Here is a 19,546-nt window from a genome sequence, read left to right on the forward strand (position 1 = left end):
AAATATCTTTCTGTACAACAATAGTTCTGATAATGATAATAATCAATTGTTTAGAGATTATTAATGGACGTATCTGAGTGGTAAGTTTGTGTTTTTCAGTATGGACCTGCAAAGCGTAACTGTAATGTCAATAGTAGAACTTCAGCTTAAACGTTAGCATATAGCGCTAACACAACAGTCATAACTTTGTTTTTAGCATTGTAACAACTTTGTAATTAATTTAATGTGTAATTTAATGTTAGGGCATAAGGGTGTAATGGTAGGGTGTTAAGTTGAGATTGGTTTGTTTTCCAGCATCTTTTGAGGTTTACATAAGAATGAGGTAACAATCGTGTAAGAGGCTAATGATGTGTCATTATCATGTACAGGACTCTTATTATTCATCTATGCCTACATAAATACAGTTTACCTAGTCCAGAAATGGTCCAAATATGGTGCACAGATGTACATATACAGTAGGAAAGTGTATACTGAAAGATGTATTTACCTGACTTGTCTATAGACTCCTGCTCCTCTAAATCCCCAAGAAGAGTCACGACTGTCTGCCCAAATACCTCACAGCAATGTTCAATGAGGAACTTGATAAGTTTTGTGACCTGTAAAACAAAAATTCAATAATAATTGATTTTACATAATTGATTTTACATTGGATTCAATTTTCAATTTTCAGTCAATATTAAATATCAATATCAAGTTTTTGCATCATCTACAGGATGAGTTTATGTTTTGGTTAAAAAACTTTATCTGGCTTTTCACAGGCAGCATCAACTATGGTTGTGTTTTGTGCAGGGTTTCGCATGCAGCTCTCAGAACGCAATACATATGCTACAGTACTTTCAGTCCTGTGGTTTTTATGTGTCTTAAACCGCACCATGCAAGTGACAGTGCCAAGTTTTGATCTCAAATCAACAGATTAGTCAAATCGAGACTGCAGGGGTGTATCTTCAAAAGCCATCTTGTAGCATTTGACATATAATCCAGTTCAGGCATGACACAAATCCATTTCTTTCTACTAGATACTAGATGTTAAGCCTTATACTATTCTAGTGTACTGCAGAGACCAAATAAATATCACTTGAAATCTTTCCAACTTTCAAAGGTAATAAATGCTGTTGAGAGAAAACCCTTGGCAAGTGTCTGACCTTTTCAACATCATCCACATCTAGCGGCTGGCTGTCTCGATGCAGGAGGGTTGGGGCAATACACACCGCCAAGTTCTTAGCGTCCATTTTGTTGGTGTCTGAACGTTGACTGATGTGATGAAACAGACACATCAGGTGCTTCAACAGAAGTCCATTTGCTCTGGGCAGCTTCTCTGCCATTCTAGAAATGGAGAACAAAACATTGTTTCATATTTCTTTTTTGTTTTGACGAGGGTAAAGAAAAAACAGAACTGTGTTTGTGACATTTTGTGGCCAAACTTCAGCTACCGATTTCCTTATTTTCAAGTCTCTAAAGAGTCTATAAAAAAGCCCTCGGAAAGCCCATCTGTATTGACCTTAAGTTGAAGCCGTGAAACTCCGGGGACTTTCTTTAAACAGATTTCACAGCTGCCCACAGTTTCTCTCTGCCATCGGCTGTGAGGCCACGTTGATATAACTTCTAAAAGTCACATGACCCACCTCGTCAGCTCAATATGAACGTCTTGCGTCCTCTCTTTCTCCAGAGCGCTGATCCAGCTTTCGTAGTGTTCAAACACCAACAGGCCTCCAGGAAGCTCCCTCAGGAAAATCTGTCATAAAAATAAAACCATGACTCACTGTTTGACTTACAGATGCGTCAGATCTACAAGGGCGTATGAAAGGTAAGGCCTAACGTCAACATGGAGTATTGCTCACTTTCAACAATCCAACCAATAGAGTCACAGGCAGGGCTTCCATGTCCACCTCGGCACCCGAGTTCAGCTGATCTCGGAGGGCGCTGAGGTTTTTGCTGTTACATGGTACTCTGAAGACTCCCTCAGTGAACGGACCCTTCCTGAACAACAGCAGCAATATTTCCTAATGGAGGAAAAGAAACATAAATCTAAATCTTTTACATGTTTACATTATTTAGTTCTTTTATCTTTATATCTGTTAACATGGGTTTAGGAGATTCTTCGAAATCTACTAAACCGCATAGTTTTTGGCCATATGTTTGATTGAGGTTTAGATAAGATTATCGAGAATCACATGACTTCTATCACATTTTCCACTACATGTGATTGTGGTTAAAGAAAAACATTTGGTGAACAATAATCCATAAATACTATAGACTGACGTACAATAATTGGTTTGGGAAGTGTGGTATCATCTTGGAGATGTCGTCCAAACAGCAAGCTCTTCGTGTTTGATTCGGGATGGGCTGCCACATTTGTGGAGCTTCTCTTCAGCTTGAAAGAGAACAAGCTCTTTTTGCCTCCATTATCTCCTGAGGACAAGAAAGATACATTATATACAATGTACTCGAAACATTCATCAAGCAACAACACTTTCAACTTCAGATCACACGTTTCCCACATTTGTTTTCTGAAGTTGCAGCATTTTGTTTACTCCAGCTTAGTTTCATTGGTTGATTCTGGCGGGCACCTAACCACATGTGTTGGTAACCAGCTTGACTAGTTTAAACTCACCAATTGGCTGCGCGTCCTGGTTTTGAAACTGTTTCGAGAAGGTGGAGACTTTGCCGTTGCTCTGGAAACAGTCACATGTTTTGTCATGAGTACATGAAGTCATAGAAAGGGTGTGACTTTATCAACGTTTACACAATCACACTTACACTAACACACATGCACATGTCAATTGTCTTGCAGATGCATTTATTGCATTCATTTGTCATTTTTATAATGCTTTTGATTGACTTTTAAAGGATTTAGCAAATGATAAGTTATGCTTACATCAAGAGGCTCTATGACAGAGTCCATCCCAACTCCACCTAGAGTTTTATTCTGTAAGACAACAACATTCAGTCCAGTTCAGTATTTGTACCTAAAATGTATGTGAAGACCTACATTTCCAAAATAAAAATTAAATAACTCCAAGCATCATCAACAGGGAGAGTAATTATTGATGTTTATGTGTGAGAAAAAGATGCATGCGTACCGTGGTATTACTACTCAACACCTTCATGAGGATGCTGGGTGGTGCTGACGCGATGCCTGCTCTCGATCTCGCCTCTGCAGTTTTACTATCATGAAATTGAAAATTGCAACATTTTCTGTTATCGTCCACAACAGAAAGTAAACGTCAACGTCTAAACTGTATAGTACATTATTTCTGCATGTGCATTTCTTTTTTACAAAGTGTATTATGACAAATAATACAACAAATATAACAAATAATAATACATGATTTTTTTTACATAAATTTTGCTTTAATGACAGCATGCCCTTTAGTTTACTTCTGACATTTGTTTTAAACCATCCATGTTATGTTTAATTTCGAGTACATCATACAAAAGAAAAGAGTTAACATTATCAATGCATAGTCAAACTGAGACCTGAAAATCCTAAATATTCTGATTTATTTTGTGCCATAACAATTCTTTGTTAACAATTTTTTTTTTCAATTTTAAGTCTTTCGGTTCCAGTTGTAAATTGTATTTAGTGTATCCAGTGTGAACATGTGAATCCCCTTGTATTTTTTGTAAACATGATTAAAAACCCAAACTACAAAAAGATATATCAGCTGACTTTTATCTTGCTTAAAATATAATTAGTTAAATGAAGTAATACTTGTTGCATGTATCAAAGAGTTGGTCCCACTTAATATTAGTTGTCTTTAACAACAACATTTATACTATTTATACGCTAATTACTTTGTACATATGCGTTATTACATTGTATTTAAATGATCTGCATGTAATCAGACTTTTGACCCTAACCCTAAAGTAAATGCAGAACAATACACATGTGTAGTAGTTAAGTACACAGTAAGTGTGTAAGTACACAGTAGTTAAAGACATCTAATAGTCAGTGGCACCGAAGAGTTTGAGCTCACCTGTGTAGAGTATCCAACCAGTTATCCTTCAGCTCAGGTAGACTATAATTGAAAAAACAGCATGGTGTGAGTTACAGAGAGTCCACACGGAGCACATGCAGATGTTGTGTATGAGGAGGTAACATGCGCTCGACCTCTTTACAACAAAAAGGGCAGAAAAGTCATGTGGCAGGAAACAGCATCACAGCCACCACTTCCTCTTTTTCACTGGTAACTTCCTCGACAAGTGGAAATTTGCATTTCTGCAGTTCAGGTTGAAGTTGTAAAGTGGATTAGGCCCATTAAAGTGGGAAGGAAAGTGAGAAGTTTTTAAATATTTGAATTAGTATGAACTTTTTCTGCAGAAAAGACCATATATGTAAAAAACTATATTTTTAATTGCTTTTAATTGTATACTTTTTGCCCTTTACGCATCTTGTTTTCCAGCACAATTTGTTGAATATTAGGCACCAATACAATTTTAGAAGTGTGTGCTCATACAGTGTAACTATGGCAAGCTGTGGTGCTGTCAATCAGGCTATCGACAACTGGGATTACAGAATGTACATGTTAAATTAGTACTTTTACTAATAGATTCTGCGATACATATAACATATTAAATACTTAAAATAAACTCAGTTTTAACTTCTTAGAGTATCACTTTAATGGTTTATTGGTCTTTTAATTCCTAAAATTGTCCGTAGCTAAAAATTTCATATTCGTACCTCAGAGGTGCATAGTGGTACCTAAGAGTGCATATTCGTACCTCAGAGGTGCATATTGGTACTGGTACCAAAGGGCACATATTTGTACTTCAGAATTGCATACTGGTACCAAAGGGCGCATATTCGTACCTCAGAGGTGCATACTGGTACTGGTATCAAAGGGGGCTTATTCGTACCTCAGAGGTGCATAGTGGTACCAAAGGGTGCATATTCGTACCTCAAAGGTGCATATTGGTACTGGTACCAAAGGGCACATATTTGTACTTCAGATTTGCATACTGGTACCAAAGGGCGCATATTCGTACTTCAGATTTGCATACTGGTACCAAAGGGCGCATATTCGTACCTCAGAGGTGCATACTGGTACTGGTATCAAAGGGGGCTTATTCGTACCTCAGAGGTGCATGCTGGTACCAAAGGGGGCATATTCATACCTTAGCGGTACATGCTGGTACCAAATAACGCAAATTCGTACCTCAGAGGTGCATACTGGTACCGAAGAGTGCATATTAGTACCTCAGAGGTGCATACTGGTACCAAAGGGCGCATATTAGTACCTCAGAGGTGCATACTGGTACCGAAGAGTGCATATGTGACCAGTCACGGAAAGTAGGGACACAAGTCGGATCTGGAGCATTTTGAGTTATTCATAGATTCTGAAAGTGCAGTTTCTAAGTTTTCTAACGATGTGTAACACATGGAAATCTGATACGATTTGGAGAAGTTGTGGCCATTTGAATGTAACACATTCAAGAAGGAGAATGCTGAGAAATTTGAGAAAGAAAAAAGTTAACACTTTCCCTTTTCCCTGGCTGGAGAGACAATAGGGCTCATTTACATCTCATTTAGCTAAGACATACCCCCTGTAAAGCCGTTTTGAGATAGGCTACAGATGTTCTAGCATCATATGTAGTATTTTATTACAGAAGTCCGAATGTACAACATGCAAAAATAAACAGGACTTTTACCTTTGTGGGGATCACAAGTCGAATCCAGTCTGTTTCAGATATGTGAATCATCCAATGATTTTTGTCCACAAATGCGTATAATGCGTGAAATATAGATATATAGTCTATTGTTTACATCAGATTTCGCATGAACTTCTGTTAATACAATATAATATACAATCTGAGGACTATTTACATCGTAACATGTAAGGGTATACATGGGCGTCGGAAGCAAATGAAAAGTGGGTGGGTCCCCACATAACCCCCCCCCCCCGAAAAATAAATTTACTGCAATAGATGACATTTTCATGTTTCCTTTTAATTAGCCTGAACATTTGCGTTTAAATTCTGGTAATAGCCCTTTAAATATTTTGCAAATAACGAGATGTCATGTTTCATTTATCTTTGTCTGTGTCATTTTTTTCTCTACTCTGCTGAACAGTAGGCTACAATGTTTATTTTTTATTTTGAGGAAATAAAAGGTAAGAAAAACGAATGAAGGTAAACTGATACAACTTTTGTATACCTTTTTTATTTGTTATACCCAATCTCTCTTTCTCTCTCTTAGAGAAATATAAATGTGAGATTCTGGAAATGAGATCACTTTATTTTATGGTATCCGTCGGGAAAAAATGCTGTCATAAGAGTTTGAGCATGTGTACTTCTAAAACACAATCGATTAAACAGAGGTATGACTTTATGAATTATCTGCAAATGTACCTCGGAAATAATAATAATACGTGAAGACGTTCATATCGCAAATGAAAAGTAATTGGCTTCTGTAAAAAAAACTTGAAAATTATCCAGCGATCGTGCCATAATCAAAATAAACAATTTTACAGCAGTAATAATATTTTAACAAGTAGCCTATACTTTTAACGTTTGAAAGGAACCCCATTTAGTGCTGTGTTAATTATCATTAAAAGCAAAACGGGAGTCTCTGTGCGTCCGCGACAGACGCAATTCTTCTGGCATCTCTCCTCATCATCTCCTCTTTTTTTCTTCTGTGTCTTGAACTTGGGGCTCGAGTCCGACCTAAGGTTCGAGCTGCCTTTAAGAACACCAAGCTAAGTTCGTTTACCGTTAATTATTAAGACTAAATGGGCAGGCAAACTCGTGAAACAATGAAAATAAAATAATCCGCTATAATATGGTTTTACACGTCTATAGAAAATATACTATAAATAAAGCAGTTATTAATTTTCCTAATGCATGGTTGTTTGACATTTACTTCTGTTTAAAACGTTACATTTGGCAAATTAGGTTTTTCAGCACTATGTTCGAACAGCAACTCAGCGTCCACTCACCCCCGCGAATTATGTTTAAAAGCTGAAACGGGTCCGCGGTGTAAAAAAAGCAAAGGTTAGGGATCCCTGCTCTAGTGGAATGGATTTGGACTAACAGCGCTTTGATAAGTGGAGGAATGGAGGAAACAGAAAGCTCTCGGACTAAATCTAAAGTTAAAACATCTTAAACTGTGTTCCGAAGATGAACTGAGGTCTTCCGAGTTTAGAACGACATAAGGGTGAGTCATTAATTACATTATTTTCAGTTTTGGGCGAACTATCCTTATTCAGTAGTCACGCTGTTCCCTGTGGGGGCGGAGGCAAAAACACAAGCTAATACAGTATGTAAATATACACACAGACAATGACGCCCCCCGCTGCACGCTAGAATCTCTGGAAAAACAAGCATATTTCAACCGCAAAATGTACCCTTTTAAATATACATAAACTGCTATCTCAAACATGGAGAGGCTTCTTCGTGATCTCAACTAACAGATTCTGCAATAAAACGAAAATCACAAATTTTGAAAAAAAAAACTTTGATTCTCATTTTCTCGAAACTTGTGCTGCCGACTTGTGCCCCTGGTTTCCGTGACGGGTCACATATTAGTACCTCAGAGATGCATACTGGTACCAAAGACACATATTCGTACCTCAGAGGTGCATACTGGTACCGAAGAGCGCAGATTAGTACCTCAGAGGTGCATACTGGTACCAAAGGGTGCATATTCGTACCTCAGAAGTGCATACTGGTACCAAAGGGCGCATATTTGTACCTCAGAGGTGCATACTGGTACCAAAGGGGGCTTATTCTTACCTCAGAGGTGCATAGTGGTACCTAAGAGTGCATATTAGTACCTCAGAGGTACATACTGGTACCAAAGGGGGCATATTAGTACCTTATAGGTGCATTCTGGTACCCAAGGGCGCATATTTGTACCTCAGAGGTGCATACTGGTACCAAAGGGCGCATATTCGTACCTCAGAGGTGCATACTGGTACCAAAGGGTGCATATTCATACCTCAGAGGAGCATAGTGGTACCAATGGGTGCATATTCATACCTCAGAGGTGCACAATGGTACCAGAGGGGGCATATTCGTACCTCGGAGGTGCATAGTGGTACCTAAGAGTGCATATTAGTACCTCAGAGGTGCATATTGGTACTAGTACCAAAGGGCGCATATTAGTACCGCAGAGGCGCATACTGGTACCAGAGGGGGCATATTCGTACCTCGGAGGTGCATAGTGGTACCTAAGAGTGCATATTCGTACCTCCGAGGTGCATATTGGTACTGGTACCAAAGGGCACATATTCGTACCACAGAATTGCATACTGGTACCAAAGGGCGCATATTCGTACCTCAGAGGTGCATACTGGTACTGGTACCAAAGGGCCAATATTAGTACCTCAGAGGTGCATACTGGTACCAAAGGGGGCTTATTCGTACCTCAGAGGTGCATAGTGGTACCTAAGAGTGCATATTAGTACCTCAGAGGTGCATACTGGTACCAAAGACACATATTCGTACCTCAGAGGTGCATACTGGTACCGAAGAGTGCATATTAGTACCTCAGAGGTGCATACTGGTACCAAAGGGTGCATATTCGTACCTCAGAAGTGCATACTGGTACCAAAGGGCCAATATTAGTACCTCAGAGGTGCATACTGGTACCAAAGGGGGCTTATTCGTACCTCAGAGGTGCATAGTGGTACCTAAGAGTGCATATTAGTACCTCAGAGGTGCATACTGGTACCAAAGACACATATTCGTACCTCAGAGGTGCATACTGGTACCGAAGAGTGCATATTAGTACCTCAGAGGTGCATACTGGTACCAAAGGGTGCATATTCGTACCTCAGAAGTGCATACTGGTACCAAAGGGCGCATATTAGTACCTCAGAGGTGCATACTGGTACCAGAGGGGGCATATTCGTACCTCAGAGGTGCATAGTGGTACCAAAGGGGGCTTATTCTTACCTCAGAGGTGCATAGTGGTACCCAAGAGTGCATATTAGTACCTCAGAGGTGCATACTGGTACCAAAGGGGGCTTATTATTACCTCAGAGGTGCATAGTGGTACCCAAGAGTGCATATTAGTACCTCAGAGGTACATACTGGTACCAAAGGGCGCATATTAGTACCTTATAGGTGCATTCTGGTACCCAAGGGCGCATATTTGTACCTCAGAGGTGCATACTGGTACCAAAGGGCGCATATTCGTACCTCAGAGGTGCATACTGGTACGAAAGGGCGCATATTCGTACCTCAGAGGTGCATACTGGTACCAAAGGGTGCATATTCATACCTCAGAGGTGCATAGTGGTACCAATGGGTGCATATTCGTACCTCAGAGGTGCACACTGGTACCAGAGGGGGCATATTCGTACCTCGGAGGTGCATAGTGGTACCTAAGAGTGCATATTCGTACCTCAGAGGTGCATATTGGTACTGGTACCAAAGGGCACATATTTGTACCTCAGAATTGCATACTGGTACCAAAGGGCGCATATTCGTACGTCAGAGGTGCATACTGGTACTGGTACCAAAGGGCCAATATTAGTACCTCAGAGGTGCATACTGGTACCAAAGACACATATTCGTACCTCAGAGGTGCATACTGTTACCAAAGGGGGCTTATTCGTACCTCAGAGGTGCATAGTGGTACCTAAGAGTGCATATTAGTCCCTCAGAGGTGCATACTGGTACCAAAGACACATATTCGTACCTCAGAGGTGCATACTGGTACCGAAGAGTGCATATTAGTACCTCAGAGGTGCATACTGGTACCAAAGGGTGCATATTTGTACCTCAGAAGTGCATACTGGTACCAAAGGGCCAATATTAGTACCTCAGAGGTGCATACTGGTACCAAAGGGGGCTTATTCGTACCTCAGAGGTGCATAGTGGTACCTAAGAGTGCATATTAGTACCTCAGAGGTGCATACTGGTACCAAAGACAAATATTCGTACCTCAGAGGTGCATACTGGTACCGAAGAGTGCATATTAGTACCTCAGAGGTGCATACTGGTACCAAAGGGTGCATATTCGTACCTCAGAAGTGCATACTGGTACCAAAGGGCGCATATTAGTACCTCAGAGGTGCATACTGGTACCAGAGGGGGCATATTCGTACCTCAGAGGTGCATAGTGGTACCAAAGGGGGCTTATTCTTACCTCAGAGGTGCATAGTGGTACCCAAGAGTGCATATTAGTACCTCAGAGGTGCATACTGGTACCAAAGGGGGCTTATTATTACCTCAGAGGTGCATAGTGGTACCCAAGAGTGCATATTAGTACCTCAGAGGTACATACTGGTACCAAAGGGCGCATATTAGTACCTTATAGGTGCATTCTGGTACCCAAGGGCGCATATTTGTACCTCAGAGGTGCATACTGGTACCAAAGGGCGCATATTCGTACCTCAGAGGTGCATACTGGTACGAAAGGGCGCATATTCGTACCTCAGAGGTGCATACTGGTACCAAAGGGTGCATATTCATACCTCAGAGGTGCAAAGTGGTACCAATGGGTGCATATTCGTACCTCAGAGGTGCACACTGGTACCAGAGGGGGCATATTCGTACCTCGGAGGTGCATAGTGGTACCTAAGAGTGCATATTAGTACCTCAGAGGTGCATATTGGTACTAGTACCAAAGGGCGCATATTAGTACCGCAGAGGCGCATACTGGTACCAGAGGGGGCATATTCGTACCTCGGAGGTGCATAGTGGTACCTAAGAGTGCATATTCGTACCTCAGAGGTGCATATTGGTACTGGTACCAAAGGGCACATATTTGTACCTCAGAATTGCATACTGGTACCAAAGGGCGCATATTCGTACGTCAGAGGTGCATACTGGTACTGGTACCAAAGGGCCAATATTAGTACCTCAGAGGTGCATACTGGTATCAAAGACACATATTCGTACCTCAGAGGTGCATACTGGTACCGAAGAGTGCATATTAGTACCTCAGAGGTGCATACTGTTACCAAAGGGTGCATATTCGTACCTCAGAAGTGCATACTGGTACCAAAGGGCGCATATTAGTACCTCAGAGGTGCATACTGGTACCAAAGGGGGCTTATTCTTACCTCAGAGGTGCATAGTGGTACCCAAGAGTGCATATTAGTACCTCAGAGGTACATACTGGTACCAAAGGGCGCATATTAGTACCTTATAGGTGCATTCTGGTACCCAAGGGCGCATATTTGTACCTCAGAGGTGCATACTGGTACCAAAGGGCGCATATTCGTACCTCAGAGGTGCATACTGGTACGAAAGGGGCGCATATTCGTACCTCAGAGGTGCATACTGGTACCAAAGGGTGCATATTCATACCTCAGAGGTGCATAGTGGTACCAATGGGTGCATATTCGTACCTCAGAGGTGCACACTGGTACCAGAGGGGGCATATTCGTACCTCGGAGGTGCATAGTGGTACCTAAGAGTGCATATTAGTACCTCAGAGGTGCATATTGGTACTAGTACCAAAGGGCGCATATTAGTAACGCAGAGGCGCATACTGGTACCAGAGGGGGCATATTCGTACCTCGGAGGTGCATATTGGTACTGGTACCAAAGGGCACATATTTGTACCTCAGAATTGCATACTGGTACCAAAGGGCGCATATTCGTACCTCAGAGGTGCATACTGGTACTGGTACCAAAGGGCCAATATTAGTACCTCAGAGGTGCATACTGGTACCAAAGGGGGCTTATTCGTACCTCAGAGGTGCATAGTGGTACCTAAGAGTGCATATTAGTACCTCAGAGGTGCATACTGGTACCAAAGACACATATTCGTACCTCAGAGGTGCATACTGGTACCGAAGAGTGCATATTAGTACCTCAGAGGTGCATACTGGTACCAAAGGGTGCATATTCGTACCTCAGAAGTGCATACTGGTACCAAAGGGCGCATATTAGTACCTCAGAGGTGCATACTGGTACCAAAGGGGGCTTATTCTTACCTCAGAGGTGCATAGTGGTACCTAAGAGTGCATATTAGTACCTCAGAGGTACATACTGGTACCAAAGGGCGCATATTAGTACCTTATAGGTGCATTCTGGTACCCAAGGGCGCATATTTGTACCTCAGAGGTGCATACTGGTACCAAAGGGCGCATATTCGTACCTCAGAGGTGCATACTGGTACGAAAGGGCGCATATTCGTACCTCAGAGGTGCATAGTGGTACCTAAGAGTGCATATTAGTACCTCAGAGGTGCATATTGGTACTAGTACCAAAGGGCGCATATTAGTACCGCAGAGGCGCATACTGGTACCAGAGGGGGCATATTCGTACCTCGGAGGTGCATAGTGGTACCTAAGAGTGCATATTAGTACCGCAGAGGTACATACTGGTACCAAAGGGCGCATATTAGTACCTTATAGGTGCATTCTGGTACCCAAGGGCGCATATTTGTACCTCAGAGGTGCATAGTGGTACCAATGGGTGCATATTCGTACCTCAGAGGTGCACACTGGTACCAGAGGGGGCATATTCGTACCTCGGAGGTGCATAGTGGTACCTAAGAGTGCATATTAGTACCTCAGAGGTGCATATTGGTACTAGTACCAAAGGGCGCATATTAGTACTGCAGAGGCGCATACTGGTACCAGAGGGGGCATATTCGTACCTCGGAGGTGCATAGTGGTACCTAAGAGTGCATATTCGTACCTCAGAGGTGCATATTGGTACTGGTACCAAAGGGCACATATTTGTACCTCAGAATTGCATACTGGTACCAAAGGGCGCATATTCGTGCCTCAGAGGTGCATACTGGTACTGGTACCAAAGGGCCAATATTAGTACCTCAGATGTGCATACTGATACCAAAGGGGGCTTATTCATACCTCAGAGGTGCATAGTGGTACCTAAGAGTGCATATTAGTACCTCAGAGGTGCATACTGGTACCAAAGGGCGCATATTTGTACCTCAGAGGTGCATACTGGTACTGGTACCAAAGGGCGCATATTAGTACCTCAGAGGTGCATACTGGTACCAAATGGCCAATATTAGTACCTCAGAGGTGCAGTCTGATACCAAAGGGGGCTTATTCATACCTCAGAGGTGCATAGTGGTACCTAAGAGTGCATATTAGTACCTCAGAGGTGCATATTGGTACTGGTACCAAAGGGCACATATTTGTACCTCAGAATTGCATACTGGTACCAAAGGGCGCATATTCGTACCTCAGAGGTGCATACTGGTACTGGTACCAAAGGGCCAATATTAGTACCTCAGAGGTGCATACTGGTACCAAAGGGGGCTTATTCGTACCTCAGAGGTGCATAGTGGTACCTAAGAGTGCATATTAGTACCTCAGAGGTGCATACTGGTACCGAAGAGTGCAGATTAGTACCTCAGAGGTGCATACTGGTACCAAAGGGTGCATATTCGTACCTCAGAAGTGCATACTGGTACCAAAGGGCGCATATTAGTACCTCAGAGGTGCATACTGGTACTGGTACCAAAGGGCGCATATTAGTACCTCAGAGGTGCATACTGGTACCAAAGGGTGCATATTCGTACCTCAGAAGTGCATACTGGTACCAAAGGGCGCATATTAGTACCTCAGAGGTGCATACTGGTACCAAAGGGGGCTTATTCTTACCTCAGAGGTGCATAGTGGTACCTAAGAGTGCATATTAGTACCTCAGAGGTACATACTGGTACCAAAGGGCGCATATTAGTACCTTATAGGTGCATTCTGGTACCCAAGGGCGCATATTTGTACCTCAGAGGTGCATACTGGTACCAAAGGGCGCATATTCGTACCTCAGAGGTGCATACTGGTACCAAAGGGTGCATATTCATACCTCAGAGGTGCATAGTGGTACGAAAGGGCGCATATTCGTACCTCAGAGGTGCATACTGGTACCAAAGGGTGCATATTCGTACCTCAGAGGTGCATAGTGGTACCAATGGGTGCATATTCGTACCTCAGAGGTGCACACTGGTACCAGAGGGGGCATATTCGTACCTCGGAGGTGCATAGTGGTACCTAAGAGTGCATATTAGTACCTCAGAGGTGCATATTGGTACTAGTACCAAAGGGCGCATATTAGTACCGCAGAGGCGCATACTGGTACCAGAGGGGGCATATTCGTACCTCGGAGGTGCATAGTGGTACCTAAGAGTGCATATTCGTACCTCAGAGGTGCATATTGGTACTGGTACCAAAGGGCACATATTTGTACCTCAGAATTGCATACTGGTACCAAAGGGCGCATATTCGTACCTCAGAGGTGCATACTGGTACTGGTACCAAAGGGCCAATATTAGTACCTCAGAGGTGCATACTGATACCAAAGGGGGCTTATTCATACCTCAGAGGTGCATAGTGGTACCTAAGAGTGCATATTAGTACCTCAGAGGTGCATACTGGTACCAAAGGGCGCATATTTGTACCTCAGAGGTGCATACTGGTACTGGTACCAAAGGGCGCATATTAGTACCTCAGAGGTGCATACTGGTACCAAAGGGCCAATATTAGTACCTCAGAGGTGCATACTGATACCAAAGGGGGCTTATTCATACCTCAGAGGTGCATAGTGGTACCTAAGAGTGCATATTAGTACCTCAGAGGTGCATACTGGTACCAAAGGGCGCATATTCATACCTCAGAGGTGCATACTGGTACTGGTACCAAAGGGCCAATATTAGTACCTCAGAGGTGCATACTGATACCAAAGGGGGCTTATTCATACCTCAGAGGTGCATAGTGGTACCTAAGAGTGCATATTAGTACCTCAGAGGTGCATACTGGTACCAAAGGGCGCATATTTGTACCTCAGAGGTGCATACTGGTACCAAAGGGCGCATATTAGTACCGCAGAGGCGCATACTGGTACCAGAGGGGGCATATTCGTACCTCAGAGGTGCATAGTGGTACCTAAGAGTGCATATTCGTACCTCAGAGGTGCATATTGGTACTGGTACCAAAGGGCACATATTTGTACCTCAGAATTGCATACTGGTACCAAAGGGCGTATATTCGTACCTCAGAGGTGCATACTGGTACTGGTACCAAAGGGCCAATATTAGTACCTCAGAGGTGCATACTGATACCAAAGGGGGCTTATTCATACCTCAGAGGTGCATAGTGGTATCTAAGAGTGCCTATTAGTACCTCAGAGGTGCATACTGGTACCAAAGGGCGCATATTTGTACCTCAGAGGTGCATACTGGTACTGGTACCAAAGGGCGCATATTAGTACCTCAGAGGTGCATACTGGTACGAAAGGGCCAATATTAGTACCTCAGAGGTGCATACTGATACCAAAGGGGGCTTATTCATACCTCAGAGGTGCATAGTGGTACCTAAGAGTGCATATTAGTACCTCAGAGGTGCATACTGGTACCAAAGGGTGCATATTTGTACCTCAGAGGTGCATACTGGTACTGGTACCAAAGGGCGCATATTAGTACCTCAGAGGTGCATACTGCTACCAAAGGGGGCGTATTCTTACCTCAGAGGTGCATAGTGGTACCTAAGAGTGCATATTAGTACCTCAGAGGTACATACTGGTACCAAAGGGTGCATATTTGTACCTCAGAGGTGCATACTGGTACTGGTACCAAAGGGCGCATATTAGTACCTCAGAGGTGCATACTGGTACCAAAGGGGGCGTATTCTTACCTCAGAGGTGCATAGAAGAGTGCATATTAGTACCTCAATGGTACATACTGGTACCAAAGGGCGCATATTAATACCTTATAGGTGCATTCTTGTACCCAAGGGCGCATATTTGTACCTCAGATGCACTTAAATGTATACAAATCTGTACCTAAATGATACATAGTAGGACCTTTTAAAAAAAAATTCTGACAGTTTAGAAAACCATACCGATAAAATGTAAACCTTGAAAACACTATCTGAACTATTTATGTGATACTAAGTCCTCTTGAATGCTAATAAAAATACACTACAGACTTCCCTTTAATAGCTCATGTCTGAAACCGCACATTCATGCTGTGGTATGTAAAAGGGCATGAATTAAACAAGAGGAAGAACTCTAACAAATAAAACTTCTGCTTGACCACCCAGCTACTTCCAAATGAAGCCTCAACCCTCATAAAAACTAAACTTGATACCCATACTGTACGTTATGATCCACCTGTGCTTTTTGTACATTTAAGATACACAAACAGTAGCAAATGGATTTGAAATCATAGTCAGTGCAGGTACTCTCTTTGGCTTCAAACGTGATGTCTGGATGCTGAGCTTACTGTGATGTAATTTTTATAAGCAATTGGGTACCAACTTGAGCATCCAATCCAACAGACTGATATCCCATGCATTGTGTGAAAACAAACCTAGCAGTTAAGCCAGCTTTATACTTCTGCATCAAGTATATGGCGTAGCCTACCTAAATGGTATATTTGGTTTGACCCTGCTCCACCAATCACCTTTCCCGTAGGCGTACACATGTGGAATTGTGGGAATTCAAAAGTGGTGAAGGATACAATTGTGCTACCTTTAAAATGTCATCAGATGAGTGAGGAGATAGGAAGTGAAGCAAACATTAGATTCTGATGTGCCTTTATACCATCCTACCTTGAAATGCATTCTTCCAAGGCAGCTTTTACAGTTTTCAGACGGGTGCAGGCTCTTTTGAAAGTATTAGTAGTATCACTATAGCAACTGTCTAGCCTGCCCTAGCAAACACAGAGAGCAGCTTAGCAACCACATGGGCAACTTGACTCTGAACGTCACAGAGTTAGTCACATCATGAGGTTAGTCACTGTTAATTGTGGCACTATACTGTATACGCAACCACCAACAGCTGAAAATAAACGCACTTAGCAATGCTATTATGAGCTTGGAGAATTTATTGAGGACCTTGGTAAGGTATTACTGTGGTAACTTATCACTTTTCAGAAAGTAAAGTAAAGGTATTCAATTGTAGCACATCAGCTTTTATTGTCTCTGTATGCACAAGTGTTATTTACAAATGCACATTAAAAGCAAATGTCACACAAAACAACACCTCACTCAGACATGTAGGTTTCTTGCCACTATTCTAGGTCTATGAACAACAATGTAGACCACACATTATGCCAGGGCCAGTCAATTGGCTAAATGCGGCCCTCCAATAATCTTATCCGGCCCGCCGGTCATATTTGTCTGATTTAAAATCAGCCTGGTTACTTTTACCTTTCCACTGTACATGACAAATGACGGCGATAAACCAGGAAGAAAGTTGCAAAGGAGCTCCGTGGTGTGTCAACCATCTGCGGGTGATTAATTATTGGATCCTAGGATGCATAAAAAAATAAACTTGTGCGACTACACATGACACACTGTAAGTGATGCATTTCAATGTGTTCCAATAAAAACACTGTGTGCTAAAAATTATTAATCAGTTTTTGTTTAACTTTATCAGTTGAATTCCTAAAAAACAATTGATTACTGCAAAGTAAATTATTAAGTGTAAATATATTTTGTAGAAGCTCTTGCACTGGAAATTAGCTTCTCTCTCAACACGGATTTACGATTAAACTGAAATTTCATAACGACTGCCACTAGGTGGCGAACTCCGACAGTCGCATCCAAATGTAGTGTACAATGGAAAGAAATATTAATAAAAGAAAACAGGAAGTGCAATTTTAGCCATTGGAAAAAGACTGGCTATATGTTGTGTAAAAATGTATGAAAGTTAAACAGCTATAAACAAAAGAAGTTTAAGAGCTCTGCATAGTGCTATACAAAAAAAAAAAAACAACGTGTGGTGATCTTTTACACTTGCACTTTTTGTTCAATGTTCATAGTTGTTCATCATAACTATTAACATTTGGCTCTTGCAAAATTGCACTGCAATTGTTTTAAAATATTAAAAAAGAAAATATGAGTTTTCAGTAATTAAAAGGCAAAATACTGGATGAATATAAAGAAGTGTGCATCTTTTTTTTTAAATGCATGTTTTTTAATATATATTCTATAACAAAAAGTAACAAAAACATATATATAATAAATATATATATAATAGTTAATAGTTAAAAGTAAAAAAATATATAAAATAGGGATTAAAGTTTGGTCCGGATCAAATTTACAATTTTAAAATCTGGCCCTTGAAGAAGAGTAGTTGCAGACTGCTTTATGTCGATAGTCAGATATAATTTACATGCCAGTGTGTTCGTGGTAACACAAGTGTCTTAAAAACTCACCTGAACGACACAAGGCACAGAGACACAGACCAGGCCAATGCGACAGATGTCCTTAAATCAATATTTGTATCTTCAATGTCAATCTCCTCTTCATCATTTTCTAAGCTGCACACCCACAGGTCCTTTAGATCAATCCTGTGTTTCAGTCTGTAGCTCGCATCTGACCTGTACACACACACAGATTTAAGACTTTAATTGTCTTATTGTTATATATCATGGTGATGTGTTTTACAATCGGACGTATGTCAGGTCTCAATACAAATTTATCATCATGTTAAATCTGTAAAAAAGATGGTTCAACTTAAAAAATTAAGTTACCTAGTTGACACAACATTTTTAGTTTAATTAACTCAAATTTTTAAAGCAACCAGGTAACTTACTGTTTCAGTCCCTGTCTGCCTGTCAGGACTTAATTTCCCATAATCCTCTTCTTTCCCTCACCTGAACTGTGTTTGTTATTATCCCTACCTGACAGTCATCACCCTCATCACTCAGTTGTTTGAATACCCTGCTTTTGTCTTGGTCCGTTATTATCAATGTATTTATGTATAATAGGAATAAGATTATAGCCGGCAACAACAGTGAGTGACAGAGTATAAAAATATATGTATATGTGAAAAATCTGTGTATGTGTACAGGGATTTTTTATTAAAACGAAGTATAAAAGGTGATGTACATGTCTATAAAAACGGCCTATACATGGACACCTGACTAAAACTGACTGCAGTGAACTGTAGACCAGTGATTATGTTCAATGGTTTTAAACAGAACAGATATTTTTCTAAAAAAAAAATATACACACTTTATTTCTGTATTTTAAAACTAACTGCTTATATGTGAGTTAAATCTCACCCGAGGCGAGGGAATGCACATACAAACTGACAAAAAGCTTTATTGTCTGCCAAAGGCATAATTCAAATACAATACTTATGCAACAGTAGCATTTATTTTAAATGCTGCATTTAAAAAAAAGGAAGTAGCTACATTTCCCCAATTGTAACGTTTATTAATAAGCAGACAAAGTCCCCTTTAAGAAAAACTGAATTTCTCAAAAGGTTCTTAAGAATAAAATGACAAGCTTTGACACTGAGTTTGAATTTTCTATCCGGCTCATCATTTGGTAACAACAGTCTTGTTTATCCATTAAACTTTTATTAAGCACTTCATGGTCATATAAGCATTTTACCATCACATACAAACAAATGTAATATGGAAAAAGTAAAATGTTAGCTAGTATTATAATCACTGTAAAACTGTTACATTTTGATTTCTTACTACACAATGCTTGTCACATTCAAAAAAAAAAAAAATCTTACATTTTGATTATTTAGGACAACTTTGAGGTCATCCTACTTTAAGATGTTATACAACAGTTTTCAAGTTCTTCATGAAGTTCTTTAGGATTTTCTTAAGAACATCCTTAAGCAAAAAACAAGAACTTTCTTAAGAAGT

At 41.1% G+C, this 19,546-nt stretch overlaps 1 protein-coding gene across 2 annotated transcripts in view; it reads right to left on the reverse strand.

The window, feature by feature from the left end:
• Nucleotides 1-19,546, reverse strand: part of tagapb (T cell activation RhoGTPase activating protein b) — a 32,660-nt gene that overhangs the window by 1,617 nt on the left and 11,497 nt on the right. The window contains exons 4-13 of one of the 2 annotated variants that reach the window (XM_065268842.2): nucleotides 18,095-18,259; nucleotides 3,978-4,019; nucleotides 3,081-3,165; nucleotides 2,876-2,926; nucleotides 2,612-2,672; nucleotides 2,264-2,406; nucleotides 1,839-2,000; nucleotides 1,623-1,732; nucleotides 1,143-1,323; nucleotides 488-596 (exon numbers count right to left, since the gene is read on the reverse strand). In XM_065268842.2, the coding sequence (XP_065124914.1) occupies nucleotides 488-596; nucleotides 1,143-1,323; nucleotides 1,623-1,732; nucleotides 1,839-2,000; nucleotides 2,264-2,406; nucleotides 2,612-2,672; nucleotides 2,876-2,926; nucleotides 3,081-3,165; nucleotides 3,978-4,019; nucleotides 18,095-18,259 (1,109 nt within the window). Of the gene's footprint in view, nucleotides 1-487; nucleotides 597-1,142; nucleotides 1,324-1,622; nucleotides 1,733-1,838; nucleotides 2,001-2,263; nucleotides 2,410-2,611; nucleotides 2,673-2,875; nucleotides 2,927-3,080; nucleotides 3,166-3,977; nucleotides 4,020-18,094; nucleotides 18,260-19,546 lie in introns of both variants that reach the window. The other variant, XM_065268841.2, reaches the window with a different exon arrangement.

The sequence above is a fragment of the Paramisgurnus dabryanus genome, chromosome 12, assembly GCF_030506205.2.
Source record: "Paramisgurnus dabryanus chromosome 12, PD_genome_1.1, whole genome shotgun sequence".
Lineage (NCBI taxonomy): Eukaryota > Metazoa > Chordata > Actinopteri > Cypriniformes > Cobitidae > Paramisgurnus > Paramisgurnus dabryanus.